The following is a 26,377-nucleotide window of genomic DNA, read 5'->3' on the forward strand; positions in this document are numbered from 1 at the left end:
AGTACCAAGTGAATCGAGCACTTGTATCTCCATATTTCTTGCATGGATCACAGCAAGATACCAATGCGTCTCCCGGATGTTTATCGGAATAAACACCTACAAAACAATTATAAATACTTGCATAAGAATAAAATACATATAAACACTAACTGTTCAGATTGCAAACTCATATGTACCATGTCATGGTCTAGGTAAAGTAACACCCTTCGTTCAGCGCTACATATGTGTGTCATGTCTTTAATTGGATATAGCTCCTCTGTTTTAATTTCAAGATCACCATCTCGCTTCAGGAAATTGAACTGGAAAGCATTTTCTATGTGAACGCGACCTCCAGATCGGCACTTTAGATGCTTTTGAGCTTTTATCAAATTTATGTAACAGTCTATAACCTGCAAGTGTGTAAGTTGTGGTTAAAAATACCAGGATGAGTAAAAAAACTTATACATAACTGAGAGCACCTAGAGGGGGGGTGAATAGGTGATCCTGTAAACTTCAAAACTTAAGCCACGAAACTTTGATTAAGTGTTAGCACAGTTAATGCCAAGTGGCTAGAGAGAAGATCTTGCACAATAGGATAATCACACGGAGTTCAACACAGAGCAGACACAGTGATTTATCCCGTGGTTCGGCCAAGTACAAAACTTGCCTACTCCACGTTGTGGCGTCCCAACGGACGAGAGTTGCACTCAACTCCTCTCAAGTGATCCAATGATCAACTTGAATACCACAGTGTTATGCTTTTCCTTTCAATTTCCCGTTTGCGAGGAATCTCCACAACTTGGAGTCTCTCGCCCTTACACTTGAGATTCAACAAGAAATACGGAGTAAGGGAGGGAAGCAACACACACAAATCCACAGCAAAATGCGCACACACACGGCCAAGAATCGAGCTCAAAAGACTATCTCAAAGTTCTCACTAGAACGGAGCTCGAATCACTTAGAATGACAAACGAATGCGCAAAGACTGAGTGTGGATGATCAAGAATGCTCTAAGGTTGCTTGGTGTGCTCCTCCATGCGCCTGGGGGTCCCTTTTATAGCCCCAAGGCAGCTAAGAGCCGTTGAGAACAAATCTGGAAGGCCATCCTTGCCTTCTGTCATCGGGCGCACCGGACAGTCCGGTGCACACCGGACACTGTCCGGTGCCCGATTTATTTCCTTAAACAGTGCAGCCGACCGTTGCTGACTGTTGCAGATCTGGCGCACCGGACAGTCCGGTGCACACCGGACAGTCCGGTGCCTCCTTCCGACCGTTGGCCAGACCACGTGTCGCGCGCAGATTCCGCGGCCGACCGTTGGCACGGCCGACCGTTGGCTCACCGGACAGTCCGGTGCACACCGGACAGTCCGGTGAATTTTAGCCGTACGCCGTCGGCGAAATCCCGAGAGCGGCCTGTTCGACCGAGGCAGCCTGGCGCACCGGACACTGTCCGGTGCACCACCGGACAGTCCGGTGCCCCAGACTGAAACAGCCTGTTGGCTGTACACAGCCAACATTCTCCTTTTCTTCTTCTCTCTGTTTCTAACACTTAGACAAATATATTAGTACACAAAACCAATGTACTAAGGCTTAGAAACATACCTTTACTTGTGATTTGCACTTTGTTCATCCATGGGCATATATTCACATTTAAGCACATGTGTTGACACTTAATCACCAAAATACTTAGAAATGGCCCAAGGGCACATTTCCCTTTCAATCTCCCCCTTTTTGGTGATTTATGCCAACACAACATAAAGCAACTAGAACAAGTGCAAAATCACTTCAAATAAAACACAAATCTATTTTGATTCATTTTTGGCATATATGGATCATCCTTTGCCACCACTTGGTTTGTTTTTGCAAATCAAATTCAAATCTCTATCTCTAAGTCAAACACATATGTTGAAGCATAAAGAGAGTCATTCAAAAGAGATTGATCAAAGATTTCAAAAACTCCCCCTATTTCCCATAATCAACACTTCTCCCCATAAGAGGCCAAACTTTTGACAAAAGAGACAGTGCAAGAGTTTTGACAAACAAAAAGCTCTATTCTACTATTTTCAAAATTTCTCAAGTGGTAGCTGATCCATCTATTGCTTTGGCCTTTATTTTCTCCCCCTTTGGCATCAAGCACCAAAACGGGATCAATCTTGGCCCTTTTAACCCCATTGCCTCACCAAAATCTTCAATAAGAATACAAAGAGGCAATAAGAGTCTAAAGATGAACTTGGAATAAGTTACCCTCTCATCGGAGTGCAGTGGAAGTCTTTCATGGTCCAAGTCCACCTTTTCCCTTTCAATCCTCCTTCGAGACTAAATCATCAAACTCAAGCACATGGTTAGTCTCAAAGGGTCAAGTTGTAACACATCTCCCCCTAAACATGTGCATCACTTTGCAACGGACTTGTGAGGTCCAGGGAGTGTTTGTACAACTTGAGCACCATAATAAGCAACAAAATGCAGAATGAACCTGATCAAGGGCATAAACACATGTATGCTATAATTCAATCTAAGTTCCGCGAATCTAAGACATTTAGCTCACTACGCAGCCTGCAAAAGGTCTTCTCATCTAGAGGCTTGGTAAAGATATCGGCTAGCTGGTTCTCGGTGCTAACATGAAACACTTCGATATCTCCCTTTTGCTGGTGGTCTCTCAAAAAGTGATGCCGGATGTCTATGTGCTTTGTGCGGCTGTGTTCAACAGGATTTTCCGCCATGCGGATAGCACTCTCATTATCACATAGGAGTGGGACTTTGCTCAGATTGTAGCCAAAGTCCCGGAGGGTTTGCCTCATCCAAAGTAGTTGCGCGCAACACTGTCCTGCGGCAACATACTCGGCCTCAGCGGTGGATAGGGCAACGGAGGTTTGTTTCTTAGAGTTCCATGACACCAGGGACCTTCCTAAGAATTGGCACGTCCCTGATGTACTCTTCCTATCGACCTTACATCCAGCATAGTCGGAGTCTGAGTATCCAACCAAGTCAAAGGTAGACCCCTTTGGATACCAGAGCCCGAAGCAAGGCGTAGCGACTAAATATCTAAGAATTCGCTTCACCGCCACTAAGTGACATTCCTTAGGATCGGATTGAAATCTAGCACACATGCATACGCTAAGCATAATATCCGGTCTACTAGCACATAAATAAAGCAAAGAACCTATCATTGACCGGTATGCTTTTTGATCAACGGACTTACCTCCTTTGTTGAGGTCTGTGTGTCCGTCGGTTCCCATCGGCGTCTTTGCGGGCTTGGCGTCCTTCATCCCAAACCTCTTTAGCAAGTCTTGCGTGTACTTCGTTTGGGAGATGAAGGTGCCATCCTTGAGTTGCTTCACTTGGAACCCAAGGAAGTAGTTTAACTCGCCCATCATCGACATCTCGAATTTTTGCGTCATCACCCTGCTAAATTCTTCACAAGACTTTTGGTTAGTAGAACCAAATATTATGTCATCGACATAAATTTGGCACACAAACAAATCACCATTACAAGTCTTAGTAAAAAGAGTTGGATCGGCTTTCCCAACCTTGAAAGCGTTAGTAATTAAGAAATCTCTAAGGCATTCATACCATGCTCTTGGGGCTTGCTTAAGTCCATAGAGCGCCTTAGAGAGCTTACACACATGGTCGGGGTACCGATCATCCTCGAAGCCAGGGGGTTGCTCCACGTACACCTCCTCCTTGATTGGCCCGTTGAGGAAAGCGCTCTTCACATCCATTTGGTACAACCTGAAAGAATGGTGAGCGGCATATGCTAGCAGGATACGAATAGACTCTAGCCTAGCCACAGGAGCAAAAGTCTCCTCGAAATCCAAACCTGCGACTTGGGCATAACCTTTTGCCACAAGTCGAGCCTTGTTTCTCGTCACCACCCCGTGTTCGTCCTGTTTGTTGCGGAACACCCACTTGGTTCCCACAACATTTTGCTTCGGACGAGGCACCAGTGTCCAAACTTCATTTCTTTTGAAGTTGTTGAGCTCCTCCTGCATGGCCAACACCCAGTCCGGATCTAGCAAGGCCTCCTCTACCCTGAAAGGCTCAATAGAAGAGACAAAGGAGTAATGCTCACAAAAATTAACTAATCGAGATCGAGTAGTTACTCCCTTGCTAATGTCACCCAGAATTTGGTCGACGGGATGATCTCTTTGAATCATCGCTCGAACTTGGGTTGGAGGTGCTGGTTGCGCATCTTCCTCCATCACAAGATCATCTTGTGCTCCCCCTTGATCACACGCCTCATGTTGATGAACCTGTTCATCGTCTTGAGTTGGGGGTAGCACCATAGTTGAGGAAGATGGTTGATCTCGTTCATCTTGTTCCTGTGGTCGTACTTCTCCAATCGCCATGGTTCGTATGGCGGCCGTCGGAACATCTTCTTCATCTATATCATCACAATCAACAACTTGCTCTCTTGGAGAGCCATTAGTCTCATCAAATACAACGTCGCTAGAAACCTCAACCAAACCCGATGATTTGTTGAAGACTCTATACGCCTTTGTATTTGAGTCATAACCTAATAAAAACCCTTCTACAGCTTTGGGAGCAAACTTGGAATTTCTACCCTTCTTCACTAGAATGTAGCACTTGCTCCCAAATACACGAAAGTAAGATACATTGGGTTTTTTACCGGTTAGAAGCTCATACGACGTCTTCTTGAGGAGGCGGTGAAGGTAGACCCTGTTGATGGCGTGGCAAGCCGTGTTCACGGCTTCCGACCAAAAACGCTCGGGGGTCTTGAACTCTCCAAGCATAGTCCTCGCCATGTCGATTAGCGTCCTGTTCTTCCTCTCTACTACACCATTTTGCTGTGGTGTGTAGGGAGCGGAGAACTCATGCTTGATCCCTTCCTCCTCAAGGAACTCCTCCACTTGAAGGTTCTTGAACTCAGACCCGTTGTCGCTCCTTATCTTCTTCACCTTGAGCTCAAACTCATTTTGAGCTCTCCTGAGGAAGCGCTTGAGGGTCCCTTGGGTTTCAGACTTATCCTGCAAAAAGAACACCCAAGTGAAGCGGGAAAAGTCATCAGCAATAACTAGACCATACTTACTTCCTCCTATACTCAAATAGGCGACGGGTCCGAAGAGGTCCATATGCAGCAGCTCCAGGGGTCTTGAAGTGGTCATCACATTCTTGCTGTGATGTGCTCCTCCCACTTGTTTACCTGCTTGACAAGCTGCACAAGGTCTATCTTTTTCGAATTGCACGTTAGTCAAACCTATCACGTGTTCTCCCTTTAGAAGCTTGTGAAGGTCTTCATCCCCACATGTGCTAAGCGGCGATGCCACAGCCAGCCCATGCTAGTCTTAGCTATTAAGCATGCATCTAGACCGGCCTCTTCTTTTGCAAAATCAACTAAATAAAGTTTGCCATCTAATACACCCTTAAAAGCTAGTGAACCATCACTTCTTCTAAAGACAGACACATCTACATTTGTGAATAGACAGTTATACCCCATGTTGCATAATTGACTAACAGATAGCAAATTATATCCCAAGGACTCAACTAAAAACACATTAGAAATTGAATGCTCATTTGAGATTGCAATTTTACCTAACCCTTTTACCTTGCCTTGATTCCCATCACCGAATATAATTGAATCTTGGGAATCCTTATTCTTGACGTAGGAGGTGAACATCTTCTTCTCCCCCGTCATATGGTTTGTGCATCCGCTATCAATAATCCAGCTTGAACCCCCGGATGCATAAACCTGCAAGGCAAATTTAGGCTTGGGACTTAGGTACCCAACTCTTGTTGGGTCCTACAAGGTTAGTGCAAATATTCTTAGGGACCCAAATGCAAGTTTTATCTCCCTTGCATCTTGCCCCTAACTTCCTAGCAACAATTTTCTTATCCTTTCTACAAATAGCAAAGGAAGCATTTAGAGTACAATAAATTTCGGAAGGTTCATTCACTACTTTCCTAGGAGCATTATGAACTACATTTCTCCTAGGCATTTGGTGAACAACATTTCTTCTAAACACATTTCTACCATGCATAACATGAGAACTAGAAGCAGTCATAGCATAAGAGTCATAAGCATGTGAATCAAAAGCATCATTACTCCTAAAAGCATTTCTAGAGTATCTCCTATCATAGTACATGAAAGCATGATTCTTCTTAACACTATTAGCCATAGGAGCCTTCCCTTTCTCCTTGGTGGAGATAGGAGTCTTATGGCTTGTTAAGTTCTTGGCTTCCCTCTTGAAGCCAAGCCCATCCTTAATTGAGGGGTGTCTACCAATAGTGTAGGCATCCCTTGCAAATTTTAGTTTTTCAAATTCACTCTTGCTAGTCTTAAGTTGGGCATTAAGACTAGCTAATTCATCATTCAATTTTGAAATGGAAACTAAGTGTTCACTACAAGCATTAATATCAACATCCTTACACCTAGTGCAAATTTCAACATGTTCAAAACAAGAGTTGGATTTTTGTGCTTCTACTAGTTTAGCATTTAAGTCATCATTAATGCTCTTTAATTTAGAAATTGAATCATGGCATGTAGACAATTCACAAGCAAGCATTTCATTTCTCTTAATTTCTAATGCAAGGGATTTTTGAGCCTCTACAAACTTATCATGTTCTTCGTACAAGAGATCCTCTTGCTTTTCTAGTAGCCTATTCTTATCATTTAAAGCATCAATCAATTCATTAATTTTGTCAATCTTAGATCTATCTAAGCCTTTAAATAAGCATGAATAGTCTATTTCATCATCACTAGACTCATCCTCACTAGAAGAAGCATAAGTAGAGTTTCGAGTACTTACTTTCTTCTCCTTAGCCATGAGGCACGTGTGATGCTCGTTGGGGAAGAGGGATGACTTGTTGAAGGCGGTGGCGGCGAGTCCTTCGTTGTCGGAGTCGGACGAGGAGCAATCCGAATCCCACTCCTTTCCAATATGAGCCTCGCCCTTTGCCTTCTTGTAATTCTTCTTCTTTTCCCATTTTCCACTCTTCTTTTCCTGGTCACTATCATTATCGGGACAATTAGCGATAAAGTGACCAATCTTACCACACTTGAAGCATGAGCGCTTCCCCTTCGTCTTGGTCTTGTTGGGATGCTCCTTGCGACCCCTTAACGCCGTCTTGAAGCGCTTAATGATGAGAGCCATTTCTTCATCATTAAGCCCGGCCGCCTCAATTTGCGCCACCTTGCTTGGTAGTGCCTCCTTGCTTCTCGATGCCTTGAGAGCAATGGGTTGAGGCTCGTGGATTGGACCGTTCAACGCGTCATCGACGTATCTCGCCTCCTTGATCATCATCCGCCCGCTTACAAATTTTCCAAGAATTTCTTCGGGCGACATTTTGGTGTACCTGGGATTCTCACGAATATTATTCACCAAATGAGGATCAAGAACGGTAAAGGACCTTAGCATTAGGCGGACGACGTCGTGGTCCGTCCATCGCGTGCTTCCATAGCTCCTTATCTTGTTGACAAGGGTTTTGAGCCGGTTGTATGTTTGGGTTGGCTCCTCCCCCCTTATCATAGCAAATCTTCCAAGTTCGCCCTCCACCAACTCCATCTTGGTGAGCATGGTGACGTCGTTGCCCTCGTGAGAGATCTTGAGGGTGTCCCATATCTGCTTGGCATTGTCCAAGCCGCTCACCTTATTGTATTCTTCCCTGCACAAAGATGCTAAAAGAACAGTAGTAGCTTGTGCATTTCTATGGATTTGTTCATTTATAAGCATAGGACTATCCGAGCTATCAAATTTCATTCCATTCTCTACAATCTCCCATATGCTTGGATGAAGAGAGAATAAGTGACTACGCATTTTGTGACTCCAAAATCCGTAGTCCTCCCCATCAAAGTGTGGAGGTTTGCCGAGAGGAATGGAAAGCAAATGCGAATTCGAACTATGTGGAATACGAGAATAATCAAATGAAAAGTTCGAATTGACCGTCTTCCTGTAGTCGTTGTCGTCGTCCTTTTGGAAAGAAGAGGATTCGTCGCTGTCGTAGTAGACGATCTCCTTGATGCGCCTTGTCTTCTTCTTCTTCCCATCTTTACGTCTGTGGCCCGAGCCAGAGTCGTTGGATTTATCATCTTTTGGCTCGTTGACGAAGGACTCCTTTTCCTTGTCGTTGATCACGATTCCCTTCCCCTTAGGATCCATCTCTTCGGGCGGTTAGTCCCTTTCTTGAAGAGAACGACTCCGATACCAATTGAGAGCACCTAGAGGGGGGGGTGAATAGGTGATCCTGTAAACTTCAAAACTTAAGCCACGAAACTTTGATTAAGTGTTAGCACAGTTAATGCCAAGTGGCTAGAGAGAAGATCTTGCACAATAGGATAATCACACGGAGTTCAACACAGAGCAGACACAGTGATTTATCCCGTGGTTCGGCCAAGTACAAAACTTGCCTACTCCACGTTGTGGCGTCCCAACGGACGAGAGTTGCACTCAACTCCTCTCAAGTGATCCAATGATCAACTTGAATACCACAGTGTTATGCTTTTCCTTTCAATTTCCCGTTTGCGAGGAATCTCCACAACTTGGAGTCTCTCGCCCTTACACTTGAGATTCAACAAGAAATACGGAGTAAGGGAGGGAAGCAACACACACAAATCCACAGCAAAATGCGCACACACACGGCCAAGAATCGAGCTCAAAAGACTATCTCAAAGTTCTCACTAGAACGGAGCTCGAATCACTTAGAATGACAAACGAATGCGCAAAGACTGAGTGTGGATGATCAAGAATGCTCTAAGGTTGCTTGGTGTGCTCCTCCATGCGCCTGGGGGTCCCTTTTATAGCCCCAAGGCAGCTAAGAGCCGTTGAGAACAAATCTGGAAGGCCATCCTTGCCTTCTGTCATCGGGCGCACCGGACAGTCCGGTGCACACCGGACACTGTCCGGTGCCCGATTTATTTCCTTAAACAGTGCAGCCGACCGTTGCCGACTGTTGCAGATCTGGCGCACCGGACAGTCCGGTGCACACCGGACAGTCCGGTGCCTCCTTCCGACCGTTGGCCAGACCACGTGTCGCGCGCAGATTCCGCGGCCGACCGTTGGCACGGCCGACCGTTGGCTCACCGGACAGTCCGGTGCACACCGGACAGTCCGGTGAATTTTAGCCGTACGCCGTCGGCGAATTCCCGAGAGCGGCCTGTTCGACCGAGGCAGCCTGGCGCACCGGACACTGTCCGGTGCACCACCGGACAGTCCGGTGCCCCAGACTGAAACAGCCTGTTGGCTGTACACAACCAACATTCTCCTTTTCTTCTTCTCTCTGTTTCTAACACTTAGACAAATATATTAGTACACAAAACCAATGTACTAAGGCTTAGAAACATACCTTTACTTGTGATTTGCACTTTGTTCATCCATGGGCATATATTCACATTTAAGCACATGTGTTGACACTTAATCACCAAAATACTTAGAAATGGCCCAAGGGCACATTTCCCTTTCAATAACAACGTCACCAAATATAAAAAATAAGCATGGATTACCTCGTCACCTAAATATGCGCTCGGCTGAAATAAACACTCCATCCACTTCCTTTCAACAAAGGCATCATCAATAAGAACGACTTCTACCCTTGGTTCACAAGGGATTTCCTTGATAAAATCGATGAGAGCAAGATCACCTTGCGTGCAAATATAGTCTAGGAGCAACCAGTCATGAGATAAAACTAAAATTAGTTATTACAAAAAATACAAATTGATCCATACAGAACTATGAAAATTTTAATACCTTCTCGAACTATTGCGGTTGCCACCGATTTTTTTGGCTTGTTATGAGACAAGCCTACAAATAGAGATTCCATTCTCGTGGGACAAAAACCTACATTCATAACAAATTGTTAGATGCATACAAATTATTATTGCTAATTTCACAAATGATCCAAAACTCAACAATACTTTAAGATAGTATGCATGCTCTAATAATACACAAACATGTGCGGCTCTAATAAAAACAATTGTAGCATGCAAACATGACTTGATAATACACCAGACCAATCAAACATAAGACAAACATCATCCTATTAGTTTGTTAGCTGAACATGCAACTCTTACCATGGGTCTAATTTGTTAGGACCTCTTTGTAGACGATGTTCTTGGTATATGTCCCACAATCTACGGTGGGGGTTTTCTTTACACCCTTCCTTGACTTTTTCCTCCCATCTACAGCTGGGATGACAAGAATCTTTATGTTCGATCGGGCCGTCGCTCTAGATAGAGCAACATATAGTTGGCCATGAGAGAACACTGGTTCAGGCAAGTATACACCAACATTGGGAATAGTCTGACCCTGTGCTTTGTTAACCGTCATTGCAAAGCTAAGCCGTACAGGAAACTGCTTTCTTTTGAACTGGAAAGGGAACATCTCTTCATCGGAGGGACACAACGGTATACGTGGTAGGAAAATCCGTTTTCCAACGTGTTGACCCAGTACAATCTCTGCGTCAATGCTATTTCTTTGGAAGCCACGAACGACCAGCCTGGTGCCATTGCAAAGTCCATTTGCAGGGTCTATATTCCGGAGCAATATAACAGGACATCCAATCTTGAGCTTCAAAACATGAGGTGGTAGCCCATTAGGCGTCAATGTGTTTAGGAACTCGGGTGGGTAGTAGTTGTGGGGATCATCCATGGCGCTATCGAAACTATGATACACCATATGCTCCCCTTGAAAACGATCAATCATCTTAACATTTATCATATCAACCCAGTCGTTCCGTGTTGACAGTATCGCCCTTGAAGTGATGTAGGTGGAATCAGACATATTTTCGTTGAGATTTGGGAAAGCAAAGTCTATTAGGTTGTCAAGATCGTTGTCACTCCCACTGTAAGGCACACACACATCATCAGGAAGACGAATGTCGCCGTCACTATTTGTTTCCTCAGTTCCACCGCCTACGCGCAGCAAAAATTCCGCAAACCAAGGGTCGTTTTTTGCTCTCATGTTGCTAACAAGCTTTAAGTGGGACATGGACTCCCATAGGTAAGACATTCGTAGCGATGACGCGACCACTTGAGCCCTTGACCCTTTACGAACAACAGGCAAGACCTGTCTGAAATCTCCACCGAAGACAATGGTTTTACCACCAAATGGTAGTGCAGGGCGACCCATTATATCGCGCATGCTATTGTCCAGTGCCTCCACGGCTTGTCTCTTAGTCATAGAAGCCTCGTCCCAGATAATGAGAGATGCTTTCCGTAGCAACTCTGCTGTTCCACTCTGCTTCGTGAAGCTACATACAGCGCCATCGTCAATAGTGAGTGGTATCTTGAAGCGTGAATGGGCGGTTCTTCCTCCAGGCATTATGGAAGCCGCAACGCCAGATGTAGCTATTGCCACTGCAATCTTTCCCTGGTTGCGTAGCGTCGCGAGCAGCACTCTGTATAGATAAGTCTTCCCGGTGCCACCAGGTCCATCCACAAAGAATAATCCGCCCTGATCGGTGTCAACGGCAGACATAATCTTATCATAGGCGGCCCTCTGTTCCTCGTTAAGAGAGTCTTTAAGAGACACATCTTCCACTGTCGGTTGGATACTTTCCTCCTCGTAAACCTCTCGAGCAGTACCAATAGCATCGTCATACGCGTCGATCATAGGAGGTAGAGGGAATGTCTTTATGTCCTTTCCCATTGACTGCAGCATGTTCCTAATGTCAATCAATACCATCTGCTCAACATGAGTTTTGTTCTGACTCTTGTGTTGATAGTCCTCGGACATAGAATCTTTGTGTTTCTGCCAGAGTACAGCCACATCGCTTGGCTCACAGTAAACCAGTATTGTGGCAAAAAGCCGTCGCAGCGACGATGGCATCTGGAAAAGAGCACGTTCAGTGAGACACTCATCCAGTGTGTTGTCCGACTCAAGTAGTCCCCTTCTCTCTGTTGCCTCACGAAAGGTCGGTAGGGTGACACCATCAACTGTCCTTAGATCCACATAGGAGGCGGCGCCAGTAACATGGTTTAGGAGAACACGAAGATAGTAGCGCTCCCCCTCAGCCGGATGAGCAGAGACTATCCTACCGACTTGTCCACCTGTATCTCGTTTCCTCCGTTGCCATACTTTTCCCTTACCACTCTGCCAAGTGTACCACTCAGGGAAGTCACGATATAGGATGCCACGAGCCTCCTCGTGTAGCCTATTCTCCTCAAAATATGATGTGAGCATCGACCTATCAACACCTGGACGGTTGACGACTCGCTCGACCATTTGCCGCTCGTGAAACGCCACCATGTGCATGTTTGGAAGATGGAGTTGAAGCTGCATAACAGGTGGAGATATCTGACTAAGCTCAAAGCCGTATATCCTCCACAAGGCTTCCGGAGGAGTCACCCACCTTGCATCTCTATACTGCTTGATCTCATCAACATCATCATCTGCCTTGCTCGCATATCTCATAACAACAGACGCACGATCATGGCCTTTGTATATGTATTTGAACAGGTATTTAACAGCCTTGATGCTCCCACATGCCTCGACATTGATGTGGCAGTTGAAGAGACGAAGGAGGTATGGGTTATAAGGGACAACCCATCTATTGTCCAGTTCGCACCCTCGGACCTTTTCTTTACGGTCATCGTCACGACGTCTATAAATAGGGTACGAATCCTTCCCTTGCAAGGTTGTGTCACTGAAAGACCGAGGGTAATGATTCTTGCACGATTTACGACCCTTAGTGCATGGGCAGTTAGGGTTTAGCGACCCACACGGGCCATGCATCATATGCTTGATAACCATCTTTCGTAGTTTAGGGTACTTGTTGCTTGGGATCTCGGCTGGGATCAAAAGGTCGTATTGCTCAGGACATGTGAGCTTGTACTTCCTCTGCATTATGAGTAGAAAATGGGCATGCGGCAAACCCCGCTTCTGAAACTCCACGACATAGACGTAGGCTCGGACCTTACCAAGAATATCCTGTTTAGTCAGCCGATGCTTTAACTCTTGTAGCTTCGCATGAAAGACACGCACTACAAGATCCGGACGATCTTGCGATGTCTGTCCAGGGAGAAGCTCCCTCCTTATCTCATCCCAGTTAGGGTTACATGTCATGGTAAGAAATATGTTCACATTTTTTTTATATACTGATTTTACAACACTCTCAGATAGGGCTGTGGTTAGAATGTTTCAAGAGAATTAAACAAAGGGATATGGTTTAGTCAGTAAATAAACTGAAAGCTTAAAGAACAGATAGGGGTGATCAGGATTACCTACAGATTTGGAGACTGTTTGCACAAAATATTACGGGAATTCAAATTTTCGCACAAAATATTTAATTATCATTTGCACGGTCAAAAACTTCACAAAATATCTCTTATTAAACCCATGTCATAGGTATTACAAACAAGATTCATAGGCATACAAGTTTGCCTCTTGTTGCGTTTGGTTGCTCAATAACAGTACGACACGTATTCTATCAAATCTCTCTACGCCTAAACATAGTCCCAATTATTGCTCTTTGCGAATTTGTAGAATCTATCTACGCCTTTCTTCTTCAAGAAATGTAACAGCAAACTGACGGTTGTTCAGCGCCACCAAAGCTTTTTGGATTGCTGCAATGAATGCCACAATTAATCACATCTACACGTAGTTCATGATATAATGAAAACAATCACGATTTAATGTAACTATTTTTTTAGAATATACTTACGTCGAAAATGATGGGTGTTGTGATGGAACGGATTGAAGTGTATTGCGGTATGATCCGAAGACTCGAGGCACTCTAGAATTACACATTTAAATCTCCGTTACGAATCATTATAAAGCAAAACCTAGTGACAGATGTTTTGAAAGACGTAAAGACATGATGTACCTTGTCTTCTGAACCGTCTAAACATATTCCCAATTATTATGCCATAATCCACCTTAGCCAACGCCCAGCGGAGTGCATTTTTGTTTAGTAGGTCACCCCAAACTTTAATGATATGTAAATATCCCCTACGACATTAATTTTGGTAAGAATAGGTTAGTAATATTTAGACTTGGATATATAACTCGACAATTAACAGAATATACCTAGCATCCATTATAACAATCTTTCTGAAAGGGCCCCACATTGTGCGATGTATTGTATCCAAGTGGACTACAACAGCCATAATGTCTACAAAAATAACAGTTTATAAATGGATTAATACTAAATTTTGTGTAAACGATATATTAATAATATTAAGAGTTCGATATATTCTTACCGACTAAAGTCCTGTTTGGCAACTCGGCAATATCAGCAAGGTTCAATAGTATTTGTTTTGGGAATGGCGCCATCTGAATTGGAACAGTGTATGGCTCCACGATAGTTTGTTGGTCAAGACACAATTCCATGGGACCATTTAGATGACGAAAATTAAATTCACCCGGATGAAGACTGAACTTCACATTATGCATCTTGTAAACATGCTTTTCATGGAGCAAATTGTCGAAATGTTTGACTGTCTCATACATATATGTTATGGCCTCGATCTTGGCTCCCTAATAGTATTTCAGTAGGAGATGAGGCCATGGTATGAATATCGTGTAACTTTGAAAATGAAACTTAAAGAATTGTTGGCTTACATTGATGTCAGACAAAACGAAATGTTGTCTATCACGAAAACGTGGTTCAATCGGGAATTTAACTTCGACCCGAGCGACAATACTGTATTTCCGCGGAAGCCCATAAAAATCTTCATCACGGTAGTCGTCGAACAATCTGAAGCTATATTAAACATACGACTAAATAATGGTCATAACTTTGATAGACAAATTTTGTGTAAATATATTTATAATAACTTACATAGGCATCCGTTTTAGGCGGTCAGCTGCGGCTCTTTCACGGTTCAATACGACCGGTTCCATCAAAACCTTGTAGCCTTTAACATAATTTAAAATTTAAAATTAAATGGAACACATGTCATACTTTCGCGGATCAATATTATATTGTTGTCTAATGGTTCATGAAAATATATATCATGCCTCGACAGTTGAGAATCAAAATTTAATTCAAACAAATAGTTCACTGAATATTGTGAGTATGGATGAAGCCTCTACAGGTGAGAATCAAAACTTAATTCAAACAAATAGTTCTCTTAATTCAAACAATTTGTGCAGGTTGTGCTTGTTACTAAAGTCTGCTACACATTAGATTTTGCAGACAGAGGTCTCTTTCAATTATCAGCTACCTGGGTGCATTCTTCAATGCTAGATGTTTGATAACATGTTCGTGGTGTACGGGTCTTTCGGTACAAGTATTTTATTTTAAAGGAGGGAGAGCAAGGATATATAGCTGTTGGGGACTTGTTCTCAAATGCTAAGAGTTAAGAACAAGGCAACATAAAAAGTGTTAAGTGTTAAAGTCCTTCGTCCTTCGAAGCATTATGTCCCTTCGGGAAATAATGAGTTTCGGACGAAGGTCATAAGAGACATACCTTCGTAAACATAACAAGTAATGACGAAGGATTCATATAAAGCATGAAATATAATATAAGCATCATCATAGAATCATTTCTATTTTATTAACATGGAAAAATAGAAATGATTTCAAATTACAAATGTACCTTCGGTCCTGAGAGAAGATAAAAAGTACAAGCGTGACGCAAAAGCAAATGCCAAGTCAGCGTGAACAGTACGGGAGTACTGTTCATCTATTTATAGACGCGGGACGCAGCCCACGTAAAATTACATTTATGTCCATTACATTTGTCAATGACTTATGGAAATCTGACAAGGTCCACGTAGTCTTTTCATCTTTAAGTCGGTTCCCCTCTCTGCTATCGCGACGAAGCTTCCCTGCGCACAGCTTCGGCTGTGCACCATCCTTCGTGGAGCTTGGTAATCAGCCCGTCCTTCGTCTGGTTCAGGCTTCGTCCTGACCGCACTTTATGTTCGTAATTCTGAGTCCGAAGGTACCTGTTCACATAATCCACTTGGAAAACATTGTCAAATCATGTTTTTGAGGACCTTCGGAGGACGAAGGCCCCCAACAGTAGCCCCTCGCAATATTAATTTGTTTGAAATAATAAATTCAGATTGCGATATGAACGAAGGCTTTATGCCGAAGGTCCGAAAAAACACCTTCCCTTTGCTAGAATAGCAACATTCAATGACAAGTGGGGTCTTTCAACTTTCAACGCATCAAGCGTATAAATACGGCCATACCGCAAACTTATTTTGCACGCTTTCTGGCCAACCACTCTTGCTCACTCATTTTTTAGCTCTTGTGCACTGTGATCTGCTAAGCTTTTAGCTTTGAAGCTTCGGCTTTGAAAACAGTTTTTTAGTGTTTCCGAAGATGTCTGAAGCTGCTAAGAAGGCTGCTACTGAAATGAAGCTGAGTCTTGATGAAGAGAAGAACTTAGGGTTTCTTATAGCAATGTCGAAGACCAACACAGAAAAGATCACCAGGGAAATTCTGGAAGGGCTGTCTGAAGATACTGGTGACAGTGAAAGTTATGATGTGGACAGCGGTGGCGAAGACTCCGAAGATCGCCCCTGGCGACCAAGCCATTCAGTTTATGGTAAATCAATTATCAAAGAGAATCATCTTGTTAATATGAGAGGAAGGTATTTCCGGGATCTGTCCATTGTGAGGGCGGACGAAGGGGAAAAGACTTGTCCACACCCTGAAGAAAATGAAGTTGTGGTGTACCGAAGCTTTTTGAAAGCCGGATTGCGATTCCCCTTGAGCAGCTTCGTCGTGGAGGTGTTGAAAATCTTCGAAGTCTATCTTCATCAACTTACTCCAGAGGCTATTATAAGGCTAAATATCTTCGTGTGGGCCACGAGAAGCCAAGGTCTGAAGCCTGACGCAAGAAGCTTCTGTAATATACATGAATTATTATATGAAACAAAGCCTTGGGGCAAAGAACAGTACCACAATAACTTTGGCTGCTACAGTTTCGTCTCTCGCTCCGGGGCAAGCTGTCCCGTACCAACCTTTCGGAAGAGATGGCCCGGGGATTGGATGACAGAATGGTTTTATGTGAAGAATGACCTATCAGCACGAGAAGACATCAAAGGTATAATTATGCGTCCTATTTGGCAAAGCTTCGGCCTTCGGAGGCCGAAGGTGGAAATGAATGAAGCTGCCGAAGAATGCCAGAGGGCCTTCGGCGTCATCTGCTCTTTTATTGGAACAAGAGATTTAGTACAAGAACATATTGCCTTCCGGGTGTGGCCGCTTGCGGAGAAATGGGAAATGCCTCAAGAAACCACAAAAGAGACCGACGAAGGTGGGCTTGTGAGACTGAAGTACACCTTCAAGTTTGGAGATAAATTTACTGAGCCAGATGACGACTGGCTAAAGAGTATTGAAAATTTAAGTGACGAATTACTTGGTGCTTATTCGAAGGCCGAAGATACCGCGATGTCAGCAGCCTTCGGAGGCCGAAAAAAGAAGAGGCTGAATCGGGTATTTGATGCAATTGGGTTTGTTTACCCTGACTATTGCTACCCCATCCGAAGGCAGAAAAGAAAGAACATAACCTCTGCAAAAGAAGAAGCTGGAACTGCTCCTAGCGAGCCAGAGCCTGAAAGAAAGAAAATAAAAATCCTCACTCACCGGCCGCGTTATATCGAACCAGCTTCGGTGCCGGAGTTTACCGAAAAATCTTCTTCGGTTACCGAAGCTGAAAAGCCAATCAGACCAGTCACGCCACCTGCAGCTGCAGGGATGACCGAAACGGCGAAAAAGATAGAACTAGAAGAACCAAAGGTTTCGCTGCCAGAAACCAAAGAAATGGTCGAAGCACTATCCACAGAAAAAATTGCAGAAGTGGAAAAACCAACTGAAGAAAAAGTACCAGAAATTGTGAGTCCTGCAGCAAATGTTGAGACAACAAAAAATCAAAAAGCGCCAGCAATGACTCCAAAAAGAAGAAGAATGGCGAATGTGCTAGATGTACTAGAAACAATTAAGACTTCAAGCACACCTCCGAAGAAGGCTGCTGTTACTTTTGAAACAACAGCTGAAATTTCTGGTTCTGCAGCTCCAGAGCAAGAAATTGAAGCCGAAGCTGGGCCCTCAGAGTCCACAAAGGCAAAAACCTTGGAAAGTGAGGCAGAAAAAATAACAAAGCCAACTTTTGCTGAAGGAACTGGTGTTGTTACCCCCGAAGCATCCCCCAAAATTCGTGATTATATTTTTCGTCATGCTTCGGGGAAAAAATTATCAGAAAAAGAAGAACAAGAGGCCCAACATTATGCCCAAAAGTTGAAATATCCAAAGGGGGCGTTGATATTTAATGGCAGTGGAGAAGAAGATTTCTTGTATTGCCTCCCCGACAGCAAGGAAATTTCTGTCTGTCGGGAGATAAGCAGAAGCTTCGGATTCCCAACTTTAGAAGACGGACTTTCGGTGCTGTCAAAGAACGATCTGGCTGACAGCCTAGCTTACAACAGTTTAAAGGTGCGACAAATGAAATTCTTATATTTTTGTTGAGTTCAAGATTTTTCGTTTGTTTAAAACTATTAACACAGACATATTCCTGTCTGCAGGGCCTGATACTCAGCAATGCCCTCAGAGCACAGAAAGATGCTGAGGACGAAGGATGTACTATAGCCCTGAGCAACCTTCGTTCCGAAGTAATTGAACTGAGGAACGAAGGTCTCGAAAAAGACAAAATATTGCATTCCTTAATAAATAAAATAAAAGAAGACGAAGCTATTTTCAAAGGTCAGGCCGAAGCTCAGAAGTGTGAAATTGAAAACCTTCGTAAACAATTAGCCAGAGCTAAAGAGGAATGCATACTTGAAGAAACAAGGCGAGAACTCAGCGACCAATGGGCAAATCATTTAGAAGAAACTGTTAAAGAGCTTCGGTCAGCCAAGAAGAAATGCTTCGACAAATCTATAGAGTGTGTCAAGAAAATAAAAACTAGCTTCGCCAGCGTTGGCGCATTTTCGCAAGAAGAAAACTTTATAAGAGGTAACCCCGAAGGTCCCCTGGAATGGATCAATCATGAGGCGGAGGCCTTTGAAGAAATTTTAAATAGTCGCGGAGACATCTGCGCTTTTTCTGGTGCCAGAGGGATTGCCACTATTTTGGAGGGGAAAGGATGTGAACATGTAAAGATTTTATCGCAGTCCGAAGCCACCTTGTCCACTGAAGATATAAAAGATCCTTCAGCCGAAGCTAGCGCGGTTGGGGGAAAATTTTTCACCGACATCTGGGACAACGGTGGTAGAGAAATGGCCCAAGAAATCATTCAGAAAAGCGAGAAAGGGATTCATGAGGCTAGAAAAGTAGCCGAGGCTGCTGAGAAAAACGCAGAGCCCGAAGGGCAAATAGGTACTAACGAATAGTTTTCATTGCATTATAACTTTTAATTTTATAGTTCGTTCGCGATCTGTAATAATGATGTAATAGTATCCCGTCCTCACTCAGATCCTACTAAAGCATCTTCGGGCCCTCAGCCTAAAGATGACGACGAAATTAAAAAGATGGCCGAAGCTATCATGGATCAGGTTGTCGATCGACTGCTGAACGAAGCTGCAGAGATAGTACTTAGGGAAGACTAAGTGCTATTGCAAAAAACATTTGATATATGATTTGTGTAATATTTTGTAATCCTGTATGTAATATACTTGTTTTATGATTCAATTCTTTACGATGCATGAAACTTTAAACACGTACCATTTTTGAGTCTTCGACGAAAAAACACCTTCCCTTCTTTTCATGCTTCGTGAAGAAGAATTTATCATTTATCACGACAATATCCATAGTGTTCTGATAAGAAATATCCAAGCTTCGTAAAAATAATCTCCGAAGCTATACCTCGAAAATCAATATTGTTTCTCCCTGTAACTTGGCATGATTTGCCCTTTTTCAAAGCATTTTCCGAAGATCGATAACATGCCCCCTTCTTGTGCCACATGCAGCATGATGTATGATGATTATGCTATGCAAAATGATGTGATGATGTTATGTTATGCAAAATGATATTTTGTGCCGAAGATACGCACATTCCTGCAATGGGGCACAATCTTTTGTATCAATACTGACTTTTTCATTATAAGCCTCCCTTAGGAGCTTCTTCGCCTTTTACTTCAGCGGAATCAGCGTTTATTTTTCGCTATAAGTTCTGCATCCCCTTAGGAACGTCTTTGGAACTTCTTCGCCTTTTACTTAGGCGGTATAAGCTCTGCATTCCCTTAGGAACGTCTTTGGAGCTTCTTCGCCTTTTACTTAGGCGGTATCAGCGTTGACTTTTCGCTGTATGCTCTGCATTCCTTTTGGAACGACTTTGGAGCAGAAAACTTACACTGCGCTCCCTTCGGAACGACTTTTTGTGACTTCGTCAGACTTACTCTGCGTTCCTTAGAACGACTTTTTGTTGCTTCGAAGGATTTTCGATAGTCCGAAGGTCCTTTTTATTATCACAAACCTGTGAAGAAAACATATTTTTCTTGTAGGAATCAACGAAACTAATTACATGAAACCTAAACAATGTCCTTTATTACAAAAAATAAAACTGAATGAAAAAGATTGCTATTAAGGTAGGATATTTGTCAATAGATGTGTTTTGACTCTGGCACGGTGCTGTTGACCGTGCGAGCTTCGGACTGTTCTCTGAAGTCCCTTTGATGTGGAGCATATTGGCTCCCTTCTGGCTGCTGGCCTTGTTGCAACGGAGGTGGAGGCGGGGGCTGTTGCCAGGAAGCTGAAGGCTGACTTGCCGAAGCAGCAGAGACTGCAGGATGGTTGCCCACATATTCTGGGATGTAGGGCGAATGATACGAAGCAGTGTGCATGACCTGCTTCGGCTGAGCCTGTTGCGCGGCAGCTTCGGCTATCTCTTTTTGCTTCTGAATGGTAACATGACACATCCTGGTAGTATGACCTTTGTTTTCACCACAGAATAAGCAAAATATTCTTCTGGGTTGATCCCCGAATCTTCCGCCGAAGCCCCTGGCGCCTCTGCCTCTTGGAGCTGGTGGTCGGAAGGAGCTTTGCTGTTGCCCCGAAGCCTGTGAGGAGTACTGTGGCCTTTGCTGCTGGCTCCCCTTATCATCATTTTGATTGGAATTATGAATTGATCTGACATGCCTCGGATAGAATCTTCCTCCGAAGCCCCTGGTCATCTCAGAAAATCTGAAGGCCTCCTCCCTTCTTTGGCGAAAATCATTGTCAGCTCGAATATATTCATCCATCTTCTGGAGCAGCTTCTCCAGCGTTTGTGGTGGCTTCCTGGCAAAATACTGCGCTGATGGTCCTGGCCGAAGCCCCTTGATCATGGCCTCAATGACAATCTCATTGGGCACTGTCGGCGCCTGTGCCCTTAGACGCAGAAACCTTCGGACATATGCCTGAAGGTATTCTTCGTGGTCCTGGGTGCACTGGAAAAGGGCCTGAGCAGCGACCGGCTTTGTTTGAAACCCTTGGAAACTAGTTATGAGCATATCCTTCAGTTTCTGCCAAGAAGTGATTGTCCCTGGCCGAAGAGAAGAGTACCAGGTCTGAGCAACACTTCTGACGGCCATGACGAAGGATTTTGCCATGACTGCCGTATTGCCACCGTATGAAGATATTGTTGCCTCGTAGCTCATTAGGAATTGCTTCGGGTCTGAGTGACCGTCATATATGGGAAGCTGGGGTGGCTTGTAAGTCTGTGGCCAAGGTGTAGCCTGCAATTCTGTTGAAAGAGGAGAAGCATCATCAAAAGCAAAGTTTCCATGATGGAGATCTTCATACCAGTCGTCTTCATTGCGGAAATCTTCCTGATGAAGCTCTCTGCGTGGAGGCCTTCGGGTTTGATCGCCTTGAACGAAATGACGGACCTCTTCCGAAGCTTCATCTATCTGTCTCTGAAGATCAGCTAGACGAGCCATCTTTTCCTTCCTGCGCTGAACTTGTTGCTGAAGGATCTCCAAATTTTGAATTTCCTGATCAAGATCATCATCCGGAGGTGTTGGACTGACAGCCTTCCTTTTCTGGCTTCGGGCTTCTCTAAGAGAAATAACATCCTGATTGGGATCCAGCGACTGCAGTGTGCCAGCTCCTGTTGTTGAAGCCTTCTTCGGCGGCATGACGAAGGTGACGCTCGCCGAAGGTATTCAAAGCTCAAGAAATGGAAGTGAGTTCACCGGAGGTGGGCGCCAATGTTGGGGACTTGTTCTCAAATGCTAAGAGTTAAGAACAAGGCAACATAAAAAGTGTTAAGTGTTAAAGTCCTTCGTCCTTCGAAGCATTATGTCCCTTCGGGAAATAATGAGTTTCGGACGAAGGTCATAAGAGACATACCTTCGTAAACATAACAAGTAATGACGAAGGATTCATATAAAGCATGAAATATAATATAAGCATCATCATAGAATCATTTCTATTTTATTAACATGGAAAAATAGAAATGATTTCAAATTACAAATGTACCTTCGGTCCTGAGAGAAGATAAAAAGTACAAGCGTGACGCAAAAGCAAATGCCAAGTCAGTGTGAACAGTATGGGAGTACTGTTCATCTATTTATAGACGCGGGACGCAGCCCACGTAAAATTACATTTATGTCCATTACATTTGTCAATGACTTATGGAAATCTGACAAGGTCCACGTAGTCTTTTCATCTTTAAGTCGGTTCCCCTCTCTGCTATCGCGACGAAGCTTCCCTGCGCACAGCTTCGGCTGTGCACCATCCTTCGTGGAGCTTGGTAATCAGCCCGTCCTTCGTCTGGTTCAGGCTTCGTCCTGACCGCACTTTATGTTCGTAATTCTGAGTCCGAAGGTACCTGTTCACATAATCCACTTGGAAAACATTGTCAAATCATGTTTTTGAGGACCTTCGGAGGACGAAGGCCCCCAACAATAGCCTTGAGACCCCATACAGATAGCTGCACAAATATGTGTGCACAAAAAGCATGAATTATTGTTCTGATTTATAGTAGTAGAGATTAGCATCAACCGATATATACCGGAAGAATGCATATAAACTTTATACCCCAATACAAAAGGAGGGAGAGCAAGGATATATAGCCTTGAGATCCCATACAGATAGCTGCACATATGTGTGCACAAAAAACATGAATTATTGTTCTGATTTATAGTAGTAGAGATTAGCATCAACCGATATATACCGGAAGAATGCATATAAACTTTATACCCCAATACAAACCAACAATACACACAAGCATACACGGCATTAACAACATTGCTTGTTAAGAAAAATCAACTGAAACATGATCGAAAAAATGAAACAAAGTGGTATGGCAATTTACTAACATATCTCAGGTTGATGTAACAATTGCAGCAACAAATTTGCTTGAAAGCTTACCTTGGCCTGAGAAGCTGCGGAAGCCGTCGATGCGTTGCAGCGAACCCCCGACGGTGTCCTGCCGTCCGGTCCGGGTCAACCAAACGCCTTATCCCTTCCTTCTTACAGACACCTCGCTAGATGAAACAACAAACTACTACAATGAAACCACGATACACTCTATGATCAATTTCAGTAAACAACAAACTATTTGTTAAGAATGAGTAATTTTGCAAAATAAAACACATAGGATAACTTAAGAGCTCCACTAAGACGATACAAGAACAGTGCCTCAAATACAGGAACAAATAACTTAAGAGCTGTTTCAAATACATGAACAAATAACTTAAGAGTTACCTCAAATACAGGAAAAAATAACTTAAGAGCTCCCCTAAAAAACAACAAGGATTACAGCCAGTCTCAAATATAGATTACCTAAACATCCAATGCTGAATCAAAGTGCAAGGTACAACACTTAGGTAATAACTAATCCAGAGACGCAATCCGAATAAACACAGGTAAAGGAATTCGCATTGCAGCAATTATTATATATCAGCAGGAACTGGTATAACACACGAAAAAATATGAGTAGTTGTTCATCACAAGTTACCTTGGATTTTGCCGTTGAAGGTATAGTTCTTCAAGATCACTTGGGACTTCTTTCTGTACGTTATCAGAATTACTACAAGTAAAAAACTGGTTCAAGAAACAAACTATGAACACGTTTGTAAAGCTAGCATTTTAAAAATTTTGAAACCAAAAGCGATGCCCGAGTAAACAACTAAGAGTTGTCTCAAATACAGGAAAAAATAACTTAGGAGCTCCCCTAAAAAAACAGCAAGGACTACAGCAAGACTCAAATATAGATTACCTAAACATCCAATGCAGCAAGCAATAATAACTTAAGAGTTGCCTCAAATACAGGAAAAAATAACTTAAGAGCTCCCCTAAAAAACAGCAAGGACTACAACCAGTCTCAAATATAGATTACCTAAACATCCAATGCTGAATCAAAGTGCAAGGTACAACACTTAGGTAATAACTAATCCAGAGACGTAATCCGAATAAACACAAGTAAAGGAATTCGCATTGCAGCAATTATTATATACCAGCAGGAACTGGTAGAACACACGAAAAATTATGAGTAGTTGTTCAGATTACAAACTGGTTCAAGAAACAAACTGGTTTAAAGCTAGCATTTTAAAGCGATGCCCGAGTAAACAAATTCCAGAATTCCTAGTTCAGATTATAACTCATAGTTCAAGTAAAAGAGAAGTGCATAACTCATAGTTCAGACTATAACTCCTAGTTCAGAATTCCTAGTTCAGATTATAACTCATAGTTCAGAGTAAACAACTAATCATAGTTCAGATTATAACTCCTAGTTCAGAATTCCTAGTTCAGATTATAACTCATAGTTCAGAGTAAACAACTAATCATATTTCAGAAACAAACTGGTTCAAGAAACAAACTGGTTTAAAGCTAGCATTTTAAAGCGATGTCCGAGTAAACAAATTTCAGAATTCCTAGTTCAGATTATAACTCATAGTTCAAGTAAAAGAGAAGTGCATAACTCATAGTTCAGATTATAACTCCTAGTTCAGAATTCCTAGTTCAGATTATAACTCATAGTTCAGAGTAAACAACTAATCATATTTCAGTCACAAACTGGTTCAAGAAACAAACTGGTTTAAAGCTAGCATTTTAAAGCGATGCCCGAGTAAACAAATTCCAGAATTCCTAGTTCAGATTATAACTCATAGTTCAAGTAAAAGAGAAGTGCATAACTCATAGTTCAGACTATAACTCCTAGTTCAGAATTCCTAGTTCAGATTATAACTCATAGTTCAGAGTAATCAACTAATCATAGTTCAGATTATAACTCCTAGTTCAGAATTCTTAGTTCAGATTATAACTCATAGTTCAGAGTAAACAACTAATCATATTTCAGAAACAAACTGGTTCAAGAAACAAACTGGTTTAAAGCTAGCATTTTAAAGCGATGTCCGAGTAAACAAATTTCAGAATTCCTAGTTCAGATTATAACTCATAGTTCAAGTAAAAGAGAAGTGCATAACTCATAGTTCAGATTATAACTCCTAGTTCAGAAATCCTAGTTCAGATTATAACTCATAGTTTAGAGTAAACAACTAATCATAGTTCAGATTATAACTCCTAGTTCAGAATTCCTAGTTCAGATTATAACTCATAGTTCAGAGTAAACAACTAATCATAGTTCAGATTATAACTCCTAGTTCAGAATTCCTAGTTCAGATTATAACTCATAGTTCAGAGTAAACAACTAATCATATTTCAGAAACAAACTGGTTCAAGAAACAAACTGGTTTAAAGCTAGCATTTTAAAGCGATGCCCGAGTAAACAAATTCCAGAATTCCTAGTTCAGATTATAACTCATAGTTCAAGTAAAAGAGAAGTGCATAACTCATAGTTCAGATTATAACTCCTAGTTCAGAATTCCTAAATCAAATTCCTAACTCATAGTTCAGAGTAAAAGGGACCCGTGCGCCAGAAATCAAATTCCAGAATTCCAGTGAACTATGAGTTACACCAGATTTGGCGAACCGTACACCAGATTTGGTGAACTAAATCTATTGCATAACTCATAGTTCAGAGTAAACAACTAATCATATTTCAGATTATAACTCATAGTTCAAGTTTATTTCTAAATCAAATTCCAGAATTCCTGAAACAACTAATCATATGCGTCTGACCCGTACGCCAGAAACAAACTATGAACACAAGAAACAAACTACGATACAAGAAACAAACTATGAAACACTGACCTTCAGCACTGTGACGTTAGCGACCCGTGGAATCTTGAGGGCGATGCTCCGAGAGAAAAAACGGATGCGTCCAAGGAGGATGCTACGAGAGAAAAAAGGGACCCGTGGATTCAATGGCGTCTGGAATTCTTGAGGGCGGATGGAAATAAAGGGACCCGTCGCTTCACTGGCGTCTGTAATTTGTGAGGGCGGATGGAAAGTCCATTCAAGGGAGGTCTGCCTTCCATTGACGGACCTGAGCGGAGATCTCTGACATTCCATCCGCGTCCATGATAGAGGAGGAGGTTGCGGATCCCGGGATTTGGCCACGGACCTTCCATCCGCGTCCTCCATCCGCGTCCTCCATCCGCGTACGGTGACCTTCCATCCGCGTACGCTCAATCAAGGACCTTCCAGCGGGCGTGTGGGCGTGAGGGCC

General features: G+C 43.0%; 2 protein-coding genes across 4 annotated transcripts; both read right to left on the reverse strand.

Moving 5' to 3' along the window:
• Positions 1-9,903: 9,903 nt before the first annotated feature.
• LOC118472323 (ATP-dependent DNA helicase PIF1-like) lies at positions 9,904-11,612 on the reverse strand. The gene has a single exon (XM_035960312.1). The coding sequence runs from the start codon at positions 11,610-11,612 to the stop codon at positions 10,008-10,010; it is 1,605 nt and encodes a 534-aa protein (XP_035816205.1). The 3' UTR covers positions 9,904-10,007.
• Positions 11,613-13,305: 1,693 nt separating this feature from the next.
• Positions 13,306-26,064, reverse strand: LOC103630709 (uncharacterized). Of its 3 annotated transcripts, none has more exons than XM_020539233.1 (10): positions 25,960-26,064; positions 23,765-23,817; positions 23,176-23,291; positions 14,710-14,785; positions 14,490-14,631; positions 14,129-14,405; positions 13,956-14,040; positions 13,753-13,877; positions 13,591-13,662; positions 13,306-13,492 (listed from the first exon to the last, which is right to left on the reverse strand). In XM_020539233.1, exons 4-10 carry the CDS (start codon positions 14,769-14,771, stop codon positions 13,416-13,418), a joined length of 840 nt encoding a protein of 279 aa, XP_020394822.1. In that variant the 5' UTR covers positions 14,772-14,785; positions 23,176-23,291; positions 23,765-23,817; positions 25,960-26,064; the 3' UTR covers positions 13,306-13,415. The 3 variants fall into 3 exon arrangements, with proteins under 3 accessions (XP_020394822.1, XP_020394821.1, XP_020394820.1); XM_020539232.1 differs by having other exon boundaries at positions 23,176-23,308; XM_020539231.1 differs by having other exon boundaries at positions 23,176-23,311.
• Between the last annotated feature and the right edge of the window lie 313 nt (positions 26,065-26,377).

The sequence above is a fragment of the Zea mays genome, chromosome 6, assembly GCF_902167145.1.
Source record: "Zea mays cultivar B73 chromosome 6, Zm-B73-REFERENCE-NAM-5.0, whole genome shotgun sequence".
Classification (NCBI taxonomy): domain Eukaryota; kingdom Viridiplantae; phylum Streptophyta; class Magnoliopsida; order Poales; family Poaceae; genus Zea; species Zea mays.

Coding starts and splice junctions, on each gene's coding strand:
- LOC118472323 (XM_035960312.1), bottom strand. CDS start 11,612: ATGGTATTGATTGACATTAGGAACATGCTGCAGTCAATGGGAAAGGAC.
- LOC103630709 (XM_020539233.1), bottom strand. CDS start 14,771: ATGGAACCGGTCGTATTGAACCGTGAAAGAGCCGCAGCTGACCGCCTA. Junction 14,632..14,709: donor CGCCTAAAACGGATGCCTAT/GTAAGTTATTAT, acceptor TGTTTAATATAG/CTTCAGATTGTTCGACGACT. Junction 13,878..13,955: donor ATTGTTATAATGGATGCTAG/GTATATTCTGTT, acceptor TTAATGTCGTAG/GGGATATTTACATATCATTA.